Here is a 17,289-nt window from a genome sequence, read left to right as displayed (position 1 = left end):
CCTAAAGCTCTTTGAGAACTTGGAGTGCAAGAACCTCACAGAACATTTGAGGATATGCGGCAAAAGAAGTAAGGAGTAGAACTTTAGCTGTCACTGCTTTGATCTTCTTTCTCAAGTCTTCTTTCTGCTTCACAGCAGCAAACAGAGAGGTATGATAAATTTTGCAGCTGTTTCTAAACCCACATTTTTCTTAACGATTCAAACCCGGAGCTACCAGCTTTGATTTACCAGTTCTGCAAACACATAACATAGGGAAAGGGCAACAAAATAAATTACACAGAAAAATAAATATGCAAGGAAAACAAGAGGTCATTATTTTACTAGCAAAATACTTCTACAGAAATTTTTAGTTATATGCTCTGTGTGCATGTGCTTACAGATGGACAAGCAATATGCACATAAATCATGTAATGCTCTGCTAGTTCTTGGCTTAGGTAAGATTGCCTGGAGCAGTAGACTGCCAGAGGCAGCTGAGTTGCTTGGGCTGAATCCTTGAAAGCCATACTAGTAGTTGTTACTGCCAGTTCTGCAAAGAGAAGGCAAGAAGAGGAGTTCTGCTTTTGCTCTGCCCAGCCTCTCCCAGCTAAGTTCGCTTCCCTGAGCTCTTGGAGAATTCCTCTGCCCACGTAACTAAGGAGCCACAAACCAGTAACTTTGTTTATTTGCCTTTGGGTTTTTTTGGGTTTTGTATCTTAAAGCTCTTGCTTTAAATAGTGTGCAGCTAGCTGATTGTGTGCTTTTAATGTGGCTTGTAGTCAGAAGATTCAGTTAGCCAAAACTGTATCTGTCTGCAACTGTACCTCCTCAAAGTGGGAAAAAAAAAAAAAAGATCCAACTCTTGTTGCCTTTTCAGGGCTCTGAAGGAATAGACCTTATTCCATGGGTCCCTAGTAACTTCCAGGGCAACTAACTCTTTGACAATCTTGACATGTAAAATATAGACGTAAAACTGAGGTTCCTCATAGGAAGGCAGTGAAGACAAATGCATTCTTGCAATGGAGTCCCACAAATCCTTCAACACAGTAAGAAATGTGCCTGTAAAATTACTTTAGAATTGATACCAAAATGCATTCTCATGACTTGAAATGATTTTCAGATATTACGTGAGATACAAGATGAGGGAAAAGTAGAATAAATATGATGTTGATCAGACATTTCTCATAAATTGGACAAATTGGTTCATGGCATTCACTCAAATGAGCATATTACATGAAAAAAATTCTGTTCTGGTTCAAGGTGTGCCTTGTTTAATACTGGTACTGCATTTCAATGGGGTAATTTGAGTCTGTTGCTTGTTAAATGGATCATTATCATAAATTTATGTCTACTCATGTATATTTGACAAATTTTCTTTAAAACTGCCACAGCCTTCAGAGAAGTATTTTGAGAAAAACTGTGTGATAAAGCATGGATAAGGATAAAAGAGTTGTGTGGATTCTTTTTTCATGTCTGGTGTATATGTCACAGAATCTCAGAATGTTAGGGGTGGGAAGGGTCCTCGACAGATCATCTAGTCCAACTCCCCTGCCAGAGCAGGATCACCTAGAGTAGGTCACACAGGAATGTGTCCAGGCAGGTTTTGAATGTCTCCAGAGAAGGAGACTCCACAATCTCTCTGGGCTGCCTGCCCCAGTGCTCTGCCACTAAAACAATGAAAAAGTCCACATGTAAGATCTTTGATGTGGAGACTAAAGCAAGCTGGATGCTGGTACTTGGAAGATGTAGGCAACATCTATTCCAGTAACATGGTTTGTGTATTTTATAGTATGCTTTCATTATGATATTCCTGTAATATTGTGTATGTTTGCCCTTCTATTTTTGAAGAATCTGGAATTTTATGTAATCAGACCTCTGTCCTTTAAATAATTTTTAATAGAGTCTTTGGCTACACTTTATTTTTTATGAAGAGTTGATACTTGAAAAATCAAGAGCTTACATTTTCAGTGCTGCACAATCCCAAACAAGGCATATTGAATGAATAAATGAGTAAAGCTAGGAAAAAGGAGTTTCAACTATTTACAGGAATCCCAAGTGTTTTGCAAAGAGTCTAAGTGTAAGCAAGCATTCAGAGTGGCCTCAGAGACCCTAGTTTACCACAGGGCTCGTTTTCTGACAAATATTTAATGTAACAAAAAGTGCTCGGCAAAATGCAATGACTTTTTTGATATTTTTCAGCGTGGTGAACTCAGAGTCCTATTTTACTCTGTGTCTCTGGAAACAAGTTTGGTAAATATTTGGCTAGGAAGCTTTAAGAAAACACCAAAGTGACACTAGGAAAAAATTAGGTGGGCTGAAATTCTGACAGAAGTGGAAAAGCAAGGTATGGGGGATGTTACTAAATTTACAGGGACTAACAGAAAGAAAGAGGGCACATGCACAGGGCAATTCACTTTGCCTTCCCTCCCAGTTGCTTCTTTTACCACCTGGGGTCTAACAGGACTCATGCTTATTGGCATTTTTTTATGTGAATCTTTGCATTCACTCATCTTGCCTTGCATGTGCACATAAAAATGTATATTTTTCTTTGCAAATTATCCATGAAAGGCAAACCAATCCAAGTGTAACAGCAGCTGTGGAAAAAAAAAAGTTGTCAAATTGCAAAAGGCTTTCTGTATGAATTTGACTTGGGTTTTTGGTCTTTATGACTGTGGGTAAAATACTCTAAGAATTGTTTTATAAAGGTGTTTTGGTTTACATAAATTTTCTCCTGTTTCCCCTACTGCTTTAGAACTTTTCAGTTGCTTTCCTGGAAGGGATACATACATGGATTTTCTGTGATAAATACAGAAATTCTTTAACAGTAATTCAGTTTCTGAAATTACTGGAGGCTTCATGCACAAGGGAAAATTAAGGTTTTAATTCTTGCTATCAATATATGTTGAATACAGCTACACTCCACTGATATATGATGTAAGTTTTCTTAGCTTTTCCCACTCTTTTCTCTGGGAACAAAGCTACAAAGTAAATTAATTACTTGTACAGCTTTGAGTACAATCAACTAAATCACCCAAACTTCAGTATTGAACTAAATCCATAAATTATTTGCTGGATTGGGTCCATTGTTTAGCATTTAGCATGTTAGTCATGACAATAAGGTTCCACTGTCACATCAGGAACAGCAGCAGTGTACCAGTGACCTGCTATCAATTACAAAGGTCATATTTTTCTATTATACACACAAAAATAGTGTGTTCTGACACAAAAGTTTTCAAATCCAACTTGACTTTCATAAGTATGTGGAAAATTCAGGCACATGAAATTAAAACTTTAAATTTTAACTTTAAATTTTAAATCTGTAAAAATAATAACAGATATTAGTGTGACTCTTTTGCAGCTAGTCCAAAATAACCTACAAATGTGTAAGTTAATTTACTATTGGCTAAATTAACAATACAATATAGTAGAAGAATATAATATAAAGGTTCTTGGAAAATAAGTGATGTTTCCTGCAAGTAGTTAAACAAGTAGTTTGAATAACATACCTTGAACTTCTTTGGTTAAGACAGAATCACAGAATGATAGGGTTTTCAAGGGACCTCTGGAGATCATCTGGTCCAACCCTCCTGCCAGAGCAGGATCACCCAGGGCAGGTTGTACAGGACAGTACCCAGGTGGATTTTTAATGTCTCCGGAGAAGGAGACTCCACAGCATCTCTGGGCAGCCTGTCCCAGTGCTCTACCATCCTCACAGTAAAGAAGTTCCTCCTGATGTTTAGGTGGAACTACCTGTGTTAAAATTTATGCCCATTGCCTTTTCTCCCATCACCAGCCTCCCATGAAGGCTGACCCATCCTCCTGACACCCACCCCGACCTCCCCCATCTAAAAGAAATAAACAGAGAATTTTGTACAACCAAATGCAAAATCATTATTTCTTAGTTTTAAAATTCTCTTTTACTTTGGAGAGAATCTCAAGTAGGTTGGTTTTTTTGTTGGTATTTCTTACCTGCTGGTATTCTTTTTGCTGATATCATGTTACATACTGCAAAACTTGAGCAACCCTCAGGTTCCTGCCTGATACCTGTGATGTGTGCTGGGGCTGCCCTGTCTCCCTGCCCAGACCCCCAAGGGGTCTGCTTCCAGAAATGCACCTGTCCCTCACAAGGTCAGTTCATCAGTCCCACGCAGCATGTGGATAGCTGGATAGAACTTCTGAGGAGACTTTCCATGAGTCAGACAGAAAGACAGATGTCCCCAGGCGTGAAAATACTTATCTGAAAATATTTAACCTTCTATTTAAAATTGAAAGAAATTTTGGAGCTTGACAAAAATATATATGGAAAAAAATTGAGTGCCTTCTTTTTACCTATCTAAAATTTTGGGTTTCTTGAGCATGAAAAATTAAAAAATGATAGTCCAAATAACAGTAAAAACATCAGGACTGAAGCTTAGAAAAAACAATCATTCTGATTACATTTCAGAAACTGAAAGACAAATTTGATTCCCAGGTGCCCATGTATCTCCTCCTTCCCTCTTGCCTGTAAAGAGAAAAACTCTGTGTATGTTTACTCAAACTACCATTTTTTTAGTGTAAGTTTTAGTGTAAGATGTGCTGGCTGACTGCCACGGGAAGCAAAAAGCTTGTAATTTCAATTACATGGCATTTCAAGTAGAACAGACCCTAATGTGGAAGGTGGGGATTAGAGGGGGCTGCCAATATTGCAGCAGAGCTTTGAGAGGGTTTATTATTTTTACAGTACCAAGAATACATGTTGACTAGCTCACTTTATATCCTTGAACAGACTACAGAAGCTGAAAGATTAAACATTTTGTGAAAACTTACAGAAAATACATGTTGTGTGAAAAATATTCAAAAAAAATATTGCACAAAAAGTTCCACTGTGTGAATGGCAGCTGTACTTGCCAGCTGCTTGGTCAGAGCAGAAGGGACACTTGCAAACAAATTATTCAATAAAGGGGATTTTTTTATCATTTTTCATTTGGAGGGATGTTTGTCAAATGTGTCGATTTAAGACATTTAAGCTAAGAAAACATTAACGAATGTGTTGTATGTGGAGAAATTATAATGATAAATAAAGAAAGCCAATTAAGAAATGGACCTTTGGTTGACTTTAAAAGATGACAAATGTATTCTGAGGGCTTTACTTGAACGTATTTCTGGTGTAAAGAGACATTGCCTCACCTTCAAAGTTTGAAGGTGATGAACAGAACCCAGAGCTGTTTCTATGAGTTGGAAAGACAAGGATGTCTTTCAAGAACATCCTCTTATAGATCTTGTTAATCTTAATGTAAATAGGGCATTTGTAAATTTTGTGCTAATATTTATAAAGCTTAATGAATGATCAAGGGCAGTTGTAGTTTGGAAGATACTGAAGGAATTGGAGTGACTTCTGTGCAAATACTTCATATGTATACACTGTACTATTCAACTATTTTCAGTCTACCATTATTATCATTAAAGTGCCAAGTTAATTGACATTCGTATTTCGTCTCTGCAATTGCTGGTCAGTAGACAAAGGATGGGGTTTTGGTGGAAACTGAATAAGTAGGTTTAAATAAATGGCTTGCAGTCTTTCTTAAGTGACATACCTGAACTGCTGCCATTCATCCATCGGAGAGAAGGGGCACCAGTGAATTCTGCTAGAGCTGTACCAACTCACTTATCCTTGCATTTGAATAGACCTGCTCCCAAAGCCTACTTGAAAACATCCGCTACTTTCAGCTTCTGTCTTTTAGGACTAAGTCTGTTGCATAAACTGTGTGCTGGAGACACTGAAGACTTCTGTCTGTGTTTATGCAGGCACTTATGTATTCACTTAGATGAACTCAAACTCTCAAAATCCTAACAAGTGAATTTTTATGTTCAGTATTATTTAGATATATAAAAAATAACTGTTACCTGAGCCAGCCTGCAAAAATGTTGGTTATAGCCCTGAAATATGTAGCTTCAGAGGAGGAACAAAAAATGTTTTAATGTCTTAATAAACTCTTGTACCTCTTTTTTTTTTCTCAAGACATTATTGTTTTCTATCAAGTGAATGTTTTATTGGAAGATACTGTTGTAAGCACATGATTTATCATGAAATTAAATTACTATTATTAAATACCTCACATTCCATAACTACTATTGCAATCCTGTTCTGGTCTTTTGTGAAACCATTGCCTGAAAAAATGTAATAAACTTATGATACTTCATAGAACAGAAGAATGTACAGGAAGAGTTAGAAAATATGGAGAAAAAATTCATCCCAAGTTAATTCATTAATTTCACAAGGTGTTGGAACTGTGTATCTGAAAGGGATTTTGAACGTACAACAATAGGTAATGGTACAGACCAAATATAAGTATTTCTTTAAAATCATGTACAAGACTATTTATTCTTAGAATGGATGTATCTGTGCTGAATACACTGTATGTCTCTGTAGCTGTGTGTTAACAGGATGAGGGCAGACACAAATATTAAATACATGTGTATGCCTGCCTTTGTATCCCTGTATGTGTTTATGGACACTCGTATCTTTGTCTCACATAAATTTATATAAGATTTTAAAGCCTGTATTGAAGCGTACAAAAGTATTGCTGATGTTTGGTGATCTTTGTGATTGGAGTCTCCTAATCTCAAGTGATTTAATTTAAACATTAACATGCTTTTAGAACGTCTAAAGCACTTTCATGTTGAGTAATCATGTTTCTCCATTCACCTTAATTGTATGTGTCTTACACGATTGCTCTGCATGAAGGAAAGAAGTGCAGTAGAGGAAAAGGCAGAGTGTACAAAGCAAGAGCAGGGGTTTGTTGAAGAGAAAGATAACTCCATTTCATTTCCAGAGAATGGGACATGGAGAATCAAACCGTCTCCAAAGCTAACATTTGAAAGGCTGTGGTTTTAGGGGGTCAGAGAGTCATTGAAAACCCATCATAATTTACTCATGATAAACACAGAGTTAAGAATGTCAGAAGACAAGCTCGGTCTTCAAGTATTACCATAGACCACTGACTGATTGTTATGCCATATTTCATCCGTTGTATTTGTGCATGAATTTGCATATTCAAAGAGGACTAATCCTTCTGACTTTGGGGATTTTCCCCTCATAGTCATTATTGAAGTCCTGCTGTTTTTTCCCCCTTATGAAAATATACACTATAAAATGTACATAAACATGGTGATAGTCCATGATAAAAATGGGGGGATGAGTATATCTGAAAACAGATTGAAAATGAGAATGTTAGAGATTCATTATAGATTTTATTCCCCTTTCCCATCGCTTAGTTTTGTTTATTTCAGAGGAATTGTTCACAGAAGAAAGTATTCTTCCATAGATGGATATTTGATAACTAATATCTGGTAGAAATAAACATCTAGACATGTGAGTAATTTAATACAGGCTAATACTCTGTAGCGAACTCCACAAACCAGATTACAATTTGAATGGACAATTCACATTGAGGACTGAAGTGACAAATGCTCAAAATCTCTTGGGGGAGCAGGTCGGTGAGGTCTAGGGATATGTCTGAAATAAATGTTTGCAGTTACTCAGTTCCACTTCTGAGTAACTTACTGTTTTGTTCAGCTGTTCCTATGTATTTACCTGGGATTAAATACAGGTAGCTTTAAACAGAACGGTACTAGTGTAAAAAACAATTGGCAAATAAAAAGATGTCATTAGTTTTCAAAAAATGTTGTGAGTTACTAACAATGGAATTATCTGCAACTTTCAACAATTTCATATGCTGGTAAATATACCTAGGGGTTTTTTAGGTACGAATGTGCAGCATTACAGTATAGCCATTGCTTTCTTGACATGAATTTGTGTTAACATATTTTTAAAGATATACGGTCCACAGTGATTGGTTGCTTACAAAGCTGTGTTTATTTGAACAGATTAAATGTGATATAAAATATATTTCTGATAATTTTGAGTACCACAGCATTCAATAGTGAGGTGAACTGGGGAGGTGGTCTGTTTGCCAGCATCCCTTCCAAACTACCATGTTGCTCTGGTGATTTAGTTGTGGTTCCAGAAAAGAATACTTCTTGCACTGATAAAACAGTGCTGGTAATTTTGATTAGGAAATTCTGTGATATTCCCAGAAGTGCGGCTATGCAGAGATACGGTGACAAACGTTACGGTAATTTAAAGTAAGTGCAACCCCCACTAAGTAACTGGAACTGCACATAAAGTAAATCATTGGAGAATTTGTCCTGTTGTGATGTCTCAGTGAGGAACAAGAGCTTGTGTGAAGGTACATATTTGAATTACTTTAGAACTGTTGATTTTAAATATTACCTGTTATTTATGTTATTTAAGGTAAGCACTGACGTTTTCTAATATTTTACATAAAATATGATATATTCTACATAAAAAGCATCAGATTCATTGTTCAAAATGGAGATACTGCTATTTTTATTGTTTCACCTGTAAATAGGAAAATGTATTTAAAAAATATTCCGTTTTCTTTTTATCTGTGTAAGTCTCAGGCGGTTTGGAGCCTGGATGCTGTGGGTGTCAGACCTGGAGGCTCCCCAAGGCAGAAACTCTTGAAGGACTCCTTAGCAGCTAAAGAACTTCAGACCATGGAGAAACACCTAGCTGGTATGTATGCTAGCTAGGGATCATAAAGTTCCCAGCAGTGCTCACCCAGCTAGCTGTGCTGGTATTTTAAATGAAGGAAAAATGATCCAGCTCACATACCGGTGAAAACAGATAAAAACTGTAAACTTCCAAATTTTCTTCATTGAAGAGAAACAGCAGTTATTGTTGTTTTTGTAGATGTAATGAAGGTAAATTCAGTAATTAAACAGTAACTGAACTCCAGTCTGATTGCTTAATAGCACACCTTTTGTTTCTTTTCTTTGTTTTTTTCATTTTCACCAAGACTTACAATGCTTCACTTTTAAGCATTCTTTAAAAAAAGCTGCAGTGGAACCTTTAGCTGGAGAACAGATGGCTTTGCTGGAATAGCCCACATTCACCAGACTTCTGGCTAAATTAAATCTGTTAACTTGCTTTCAGTTGAACATCTGCAACATCTCTGACAGAATAACTATTTCTAAAAGGTCAAACAAAAAAATATATTTTTTATTCAGTGAAAATATGTTTCAGAGCTCTATAAAAATTAATGAGGGATATCTTAGGATATAGTTTGTAATTTGTTGTTCCCTGTAACCTATGTTTTCTTATCTTCAGCTTTAGCTATAAGGTATGACATAGACCTATAGCATGGGACTACCTATATTATGCTGCCTTTCATGGGCCAACTCTATTGAAAAACAGTTTGAACAGAACTGGAACATAAAGACCATGTATGTAAGGTTGAGGGAGAAATGAAATTTACCTGACCCTTCAGATATTTCAGAGAGTGAGGCAGAGAAGTTGCCACTTTTGGTGTGATTTTCTGAAATACTTTGGATATTTATCCTACCGATAATATTGGCGTGAAAGGCTTGGGAGCTGTATCCTCTTTAGAGAGAGGTACAGCTGTTGTACTTTTGTCTATGGGCTGTTGCAGCTGAAGCTAAGGCAGAAGACAAAACTATGAGCACAATGAGAGAAACCCTTTAGAAAGTTTTTCTAGGAATGTAATAAAAACTAAAAGTTAGGATATCTACAGAAGGAAACAATTTAGACGTATGTCGTTTCTGACAACAGAGGTACTGTCATTCAATTTTTCTTGTCAGGTTCCAGTCACTGTAGCTATTAGAGATGTAGCCCCTGCCAAGCTAGGCTAAAAATCCATGAGCTCTCTCCCCAAGCTGATACTGCCTGGAACATCTAATGTGAACCAGGAGACCAGCAGGTCAAGCTGTGGTCATCAGATTCCTGTGTCATAGCAGGGACCTGAGTACCTCAGAGCCTCTGCCACTGAGGTAGCCTTCCCTTGTGTTGCTGCAGTTGTTGCTCAGGAGGGGCCTAGTGAAGATTGCCCTACTTTGATTTATTTCCTAACTGGTTGCACTTCCATAGTTGCACAAGCTGTTCATGTATGCAGTATGCTCTGAAACATGCAGTTACTTTAGATCTCCCTTGAAAAAGCTGACTGCAATAACTACCGTAGTCAATAGGATATGGAATTTTAAATACTTAATTGACCGTAAGCTAACTAGCTACATCCACTTAGTCTCCAAGATTCAGTCTGCTCTTGTGTGACCTACAAGGTCTTTTCTCTCACATCCATGCTCTTGTCATTTGGCTTTGGGCCTGTTATTTCAGTAATGCTGTAACATGGGGTTCAGTTGTTCTGCCATTCAGTAATTTTTGTCTGCCTGAGAAATTCACATGAAAACAGACCAATTATTAGACATTGGACTCTTGTGTTCCTAATAATTCGTGTCCTATTATAACACCAGTGCTGCTTGAGACAATTATTCCCCTCACAGACAAGCGTAACATAATTTCCATGAACAATCAACTCAGAGGAACTCAGATAATAATGCTGTGGTTTTGCTTAGCCTTATTTGTCTCGTACATTTGCAAAAGTTCAAGTGTCTCTGCTATCAGCAAGTCTCCTTGTTTCAGTTCTCTTAGCGAGCATGCTGGAACCTATTAATTCTACCCAATACCAGGCAGTCATTTAGATGCTTGAATTCTCACTAGGATTACCTGTGCAATGTTGAGATGTGGTCCCCTGTCACAGATATGCCTTCTTACAGAGCCTGCCTTTCTCTAACAGACTATGTGCTAGATAAAACTCTCTCCTAACATCAGGCGCAATTTGGTGTTTGTGCCTAAACAAGGAACTAGCGCTGCCAGCAACTGACTTGATACCTTGATATTTAAAAGCAGCATTTTTACAAAATCAGATGCTGAATCAGTTTTCTTTTCCTTCTCTGCATATGGCATAGTAATACTTTTGTCTGAGATCCAGTCTCATGTTATTGTGACTGCTTTACATCACATGCAAGCAGAGAGTATTGTTTTTGGTAGTTATTTCCAGTATCTTGCCAATTTGGTTTGTTACACTGATTCTGAGGTCATTGGGTACTTCTGGAATATATTTTGTCACGAGAAGAACTGTTAAATGCATAAACAGTTTATAAATGCATCATGAATCATATCCTTATTCTGGTATTTCTTATATGAAAGTAAAATGCCTTTGTGTTGCTCTCTTGTCTGCGTTTTATTTTCCTTTAAATGACATTGGCAAGGGATTTAAAAAATCCTAAGTCGTAATTCAATTCTGGAATTTACTGTGGATCAGATAATACCATAAACCTGAAGATGTGTGATGATTTATTTTTTTTTCCTTGCTGGTTGAAAAAGCTAATATTGAAGCAAAATCAAAAAGAGTATGTGTGCTAAATAAAACTGAATAATTACATTATGGAAGCATGTCTATTATATGTGGAGAAATAATTAGAATAATAGATTTATCTGCAGGCTTGATTACCATATGGAATTAAGGAAACATGAGCCAGAATAAAATGTTTATTTAACTCTTATTAAATCATTCATCCAGATAGTTTTTAGCATACTAACTCATCACAGGGAAGCTAGATGTCTGTAATTTTGCAAAGACATAAGCTAAGCTGGACCATTAAAATGACATATTCCTTTTTGGGTTTAAATTGGGTAGCCCATGTTGTCATTTAATGGCCCCTAAATTTTTGTTAGGCATCTTAAAAATTCCAAAGTGGTGTGTATTGATTTTTTAAAAGCATAATGGAAGAGTACTTCAAACATAATAGCTTCAAAATGGAAATAATTTCTTTTAAGATGTCAGCAAGGTAGCAATTTGAAATATTAACTTTGTACTAGAAATTTCAATGTACGTTTTGAAATTTCCCAACAGCATGGTATTTAATCTTTAAAGAGTTAAAAGACACCTTTATCTGAGCCTTTCACAGTTATTTCAGTTTTACCAGTTTTTCTAGTAATAGATTTTGAATTATGTTGTTGATTAGAGCACAAAATTCAGATTCATACAGGATTCAGGTGTGCCTGAGTTCAGGGGTTATTTCCCTCAGAGTTTTGGTTGGGTAAGAGACAACAAGGCCAGAATCAAAGTTTTGCCTTAAACCAATTTTGGACTGCTCTTCACTGCAGCTGAAGATGACAGGTTTATTTCATTGCACCATCTTGGTTTGACACTAACAAGAACCTGCAAAAGCTACAGGGAGAGAACTTTGAAGAAACAAAAAGGATATTTCATTTCTGTGGGATAAATGCTTTTGCAGTAAACTAAATATAACTAAACTTTGAGGAAATGCTTTTCAAACATTTGAACTGTTAATTCTGATGCCCCATGTTTTAAGGATGAATAGATTTTTCTCTGCACAGCTTCAGGTTGATGCTTAAATTGGAGAAAATAAATAACAGTGTTAAACCAGAGAAAAACAGGAAGTGGATTTCTTTTTTTAATTTTTTTTTTTCTTTGTTTGTTTCTCTGTGTGTGAACAGATATTGAGAAGGACCTAGCACTATGGGAAGAAGCAAGGCTCTCAAGAAGCCCTAGTATCCCGCATCATAGTTTAGTTACGTCTGACCATCAAGGCAGTCTTCAAGGTACACAAGGCCAAAATCTGAGGCCACAGACACCAACTCAGATGGGGAAGGTCATTCAGCTCCAAGGAAACAAATCACCACCGCTGCCTGCTAACAGCAGAACACAGGTCTCCAGTGTTGCAAACAGTAGGCCTCCAACTCCCGGTACACAAACCAACAGGCCATCAACTCCATCAACTCCTGGGAGCAGACCCGTGACCCCAAATAGCTTGCTGTCACGGCCTCTTACCCCTAGCAACCAAGGAAATAGGGAAGGCATCATTAGTATGCAAAGAAGCAGATCTTTGACATCTAAGAGCCAAATGGGGAGGACCCTCAGCGCTGCTTCAGGGCTCTCAGTGCAAATGAGTGGAGACATTATTGGAACTGTCACTACTCAGAGAAGCAGTTTATCAGAAGTAAGATTTTCAATTTAATGTTTTTTGCTATGTTTAAGAGTTACTATAACCTGAAGACTAGATTGTGTTTTATGTTGCAGTAACATCAGTATACCTAATATAACTTACTACTTAGAAAAGATCTTGAAATATAATGATGAGAAAATTAGCAAGGAAATACTGCTCAGCTTCGAGAGGTACTGATTAGAAAATGTCAGGATTATTACAGAAATCATACTGGAGCACTCATGTCCCCCAAATTTTCCATAAGCTCTGTAGGGGTTTGCTGGCATGATGCATAGCAGTTTTATTAGCCTTAAAGTTTCTACAGGTACATACCTCTGGAATATTTAACATGATGTTATCTTATCTTTATGATTCCAGGGTATTTTTTTTCTGGCAGCACTGACAGTGTGCATAGTATTTCCTTGGTCTGCTTTTTCTTTCATTTTTTTGGACATATTGAAATGATTAGTTCAGTGTCACTTGCTTAAGGGACAAATTTTCTGAAACACAAAACTGAACTGCAATAAGAAAATCTACAATGTCACTGTATCACTGTCTAGTGCTATCTGCACGTTAACTAGACTGATTCAGAGCATAACTTCCTATCCTATATTATGGGCTTTTACAGCATTAGTCTTTGTTTAAAAGAAACAAATAAAAGGTAAAGTACCTTGTACATTTTGAGTGGGATTCTTCTCTGCTAACCTTAGCTGCCTTAAAGATAACTTTAGTGTGTAGGCAGTGGAAATAAAAGCACCTGTGAAAGAATAGCCCTGCTGTCTATCTCAGATATATGCCTTACAAAGGTGAGTTTTTTCTCAGGAAATGCCAGTCCTTCTATACTGACTTGACAAAGACCTATATATCAAAATTGCTGATTTTTTAATGGTGGAGGAAGTTGGTTCACACCACTTATTGCCAACCTATTTGTAATCCATTTCTCAAAAGCCTTGAGAGCTTTTTCCCAAGATTGAAAAAAAAATAGTCCTACCTTCAGATAATTGTTTCTGAGAGGTATCATTTGTTTTTAAAATCTTTTGGGTATGACTCTTGACACAATGTATCATCGATCTAATGGCTTTTTAAAAATATTTTGAAATGTTTATAATAATATTACCAGGGTGCTTGTGAGAAAATTAGAGATTTGATACTTACTATAATCTTGCAATATGTATATGGCCTCCATTATTTGTTATGAAAGGAAATGAGGCACAGATAACATTAAAACTAAAGAATTTGATGGAGGAAAAAATTCTTCATTTTAATGTTTGAGTGGCAGTGCACTAATCCCATCACATGAGCTCTTTCACCTAGAATTAGATACCCAACTTAAAGACAAGGAGACTGAAGGTGACTACAATTCTGATGAAAATATCTTCACTGACAGTTGATATGTTTTCAAACCAGAAGTTTTCCATGGGAAATTTATTTAATTGTCACAAATTTATTTTTTTTGTAAACAAACCCCCTTCATCTCCTGTTTTGAGGGGTGAATGTGTTTGTGTGTTGGATTTTTCTCACATACCAGAAAATGAGAATTGAAATTAATTTTGTAAATTAAAATGTTCAGAAGAAATGAAGGGTTTAATTGTTTCCCACTAAGAAGTCCTTTTCTTTCTTTCTTTCTTTCTTTCTTTCTTTCTTTCTTTCTTTCTTTCTTTCTTTCTTCCTTCCTTCCTTCCTTCCTTCCTTCCTTCCTTCCTTCCTTCCTTCCTTCCTTCCTTCCTTCCTTCCTTCCTTCCTTCCTTCCTTCCTTCCTTCCTTCCTTCCTTCCTTCCTTCCTTCCTTCCTTCCTTCCTTCCTTCCTTCCTTCCTTCCTTCCTTCCTTCCTTCCTTCCTTCCTTCCTTCCTTCCTTCCTTCCTTCCTTCCTTCCTTCCTTCCTTCCTTCCTTCCTTCCTTCCTTCCTTCCTTCCTTCCTTCCTTGTCCCATTCTTAACTTATACCTAGTCATGTGATGCCAAGGAGAATTATTGTAGAGTCCTGAAAGTGCCATGTAATGAGCACTGTGTCTCCACCAAGGGACATCCAATCTGTCCATCACTTCTGATCTTTCCTGTGACAAGGCAGGCAATTAAAAATGCTTCCTTCCACAGCCTTTTTGTAGTTAGAGTAATAATAACCACGAGTCCCATTTAATTGTGACATTACTTCTGTTTGCCATATCCCAAGCTTTGTGTATAGCTCTTCAAGCAAATGTTCTGTTATACTTCTAATATATGTGCATATATATATATATATGTCTCAAGAACTTTAAGAAATAAGCAATATTATTGCCCTGTTTTATAGTTAGAACAACACATCCAGTTTCATCCAGGAAGCCCACTGTAAAGCTGGTGTTAAGTCTCAGCATTTGTATGCAGGATCTCCTCTGTTATAATCCCTTCTGGAAGTGACAAATTCTTCTCCTCTTTACTTTCTGGGTACAATAGTACGTTGGCTGCTAGTGACCCGGTTCAAGCCCTATTTATCCTTTCCTGACACGTACAAGTGACCTTTGACTTAATGGAAACTTGTTTTGGGAATAGCTTTGCTTCCCAGGATAAAATTGCTAATATGACATGTTCATACTGAAGACGTTCATCTGTCAAGCTGCAAAGGCCCTCAGATGTCAGAAAGTAGTTGATGGAGGTCTGGGCAATCTGCCACTCCATGTTCGGAGTGTCATACTGGAAGCTTTGGGAGCTCTTTTAAGTTATCTTTGCCCACTGAAGTTCCTGGTCTCTTGGAGAAGTGGGTATTAGAACATACTCAGAAGTATCTGTTCAGTGACATTTTTTGACGTTAGAGGTGTCCCCTTGTTTGTGGCCATGTGATTTAATTCTCAAATGTTACAGCTTCTCTCTGAGACAAATTTTAAAAACTCAAAGGTGGCCTGGGCTAGGAGAACAACAACAATGTTCTGTCTTTGTAATTTTACAGTTGACAAATGCATAAAACTTGAGGCTGATACTGTAAAATGTCTTGTAACTTTCATTATAGGTTTTGTATCTTCCTCTTGTATAAAGCCAGTGAAATAAAAGAAAGGAAATTGCTGTTATTCTTCTTAGACCTATAGTGTGAACTGGGAATTTTCACTAGATGCGAATACACTGTGATTATATTGCCAGTCCTATAGAAGATAATATGATAACATTTTGCAAATAGTTCTGCATCCTTACTCTTAGGTGGTGTCAATGGAATTAACCAGTACAAAGTTGATACATACTTGAAGAGAGTAAGTCAGTTGAAAAGGATGCAGTTTACCAGGTACCAGGAGCATGTTTTAGCATAAGGAGCTTGAATTAAAGGATTGAGAATCTGCATGGGTTTACACTGTATGTGCTGTCACTTGTTTATTCATAAGGAATTTTTACAGAACTTTCAATAACTTATGTATGCTTTCTATTTTGTAATGTGTTCCAGAGTAACACAGTAAGTCTAAAATACAAAAAATTAACAGATAAATACTATTCAGAGTTCTTCTTAGGTTTTAGTAAAGTTCAGGGTGGTTTAATCTCATTATAGCACAAATCTTAAATAATTTGGCAAGTACTTAACATATCAGCTGTTAAGAATGTTTTAGGGTTTTATAATGCTCAGGACTTATAATGACCCTAGATTTTGTGGATGATTTTCTGCCTCTTGGCATACATAATATTACAAAGTTCTAACAGGTGTGTTTTATTATCAGCTCTGTTCAAGGCTGAATTGAATTATAGCAAAGAAATGCTACCTAGAGAAATAGTTTTATTATCTCTATAAAACTAATAAATCAGGGTTCCAAATCCTTTGGCAGAGATACGTTATGCATTTACCTTATCCTTTGCTGTTTTGTATAAATTGACAAAGGAATGTTGAACCTTGCTTGTCTCTTTAGGATGGATTCCATTAAACTGACACAATTCTGTGATGACTATCAATACCCATTGAGATGAAAATACGACTGACTCCCTTGTTTGCCATTTAATTTTCTGAACTCTTGGAGTTTTGCAGTCACTTTATTTATCCAGATAGTTTAAAGTGGTATTTGGTGATCTTTATTCATCTGTCACTGTCAACAGCAGGAAATTTCAGTTTATTTGAATATAGCATTGATTAACACAAATTCACCTACTAGTCATTGGAATACAGAGCACAACTCGATGTTTGTGAGGCCTCTCCTTGGACAGATACTTCCATTCTGTTCTGTTCTGTTGCCTGGCTCAGCTCTTTGCTCTCTGTTTTTGGAAGATTAAAAAGTATGCCAATAAGTGTGAGAGTCACTTGCTCCTACTGCAGGAATCCTGTTCCATGAATCACAGACTGGTTTGGTTTGGAAGCAACCTCAAAGATCTCATCTACTTCCACCCCCCTGCCATGGGTAGGGACACCCTCCACTAGCCCAGGCTGCCCAAAGCCCCATCCAACCTGGCTTTGAACACTGGCAGGGAGGGGGCAGCCACAGTTTCTCTGGGCAGCCTGTG

General features: G+C 37.0%; 1 protein-coding gene across 1 annotated transcript in view; it reads left to right on the top strand.

The window, feature by feature from the left end:
* The window catches only part of LOC311189013 (uncharacterized protein C8orf34 homolog), a gene marked incomplete at both ends in the record, with an annotated part of 171,045 nt that overhangs the window by 135,637 nt on the left and 18,119 nt on the right, over window positions 1-17,289 (top strand). The window contains 2 exon segments of the mRNA XM_084260598.1: window positions 8,434-8,554; window positions 12,359-12,861. Of these exon segments, the coding sequence (XP_084116724.1) occupies window positions 8,434-8,554; window positions 12,359-12,861 (624 nt within the window).

Source organism: Gallinula chloropus (genome assembly GCF_964237585.1).
Source record: "Gallinula chloropus genome assembly, chromosome: 2".
NCBI classification, from domain to species: domain Eukaryota; kingdom Metazoa; phylum Chordata; class Aves; order Gruiformes; family Rallidae; genus Gallinula; species Gallinula chloropus.
The sequence above is the reverse complement of the archived record's forward strand: the minus strand, read 5'-3'. Positions and strand labels throughout refer to the sequence as shown.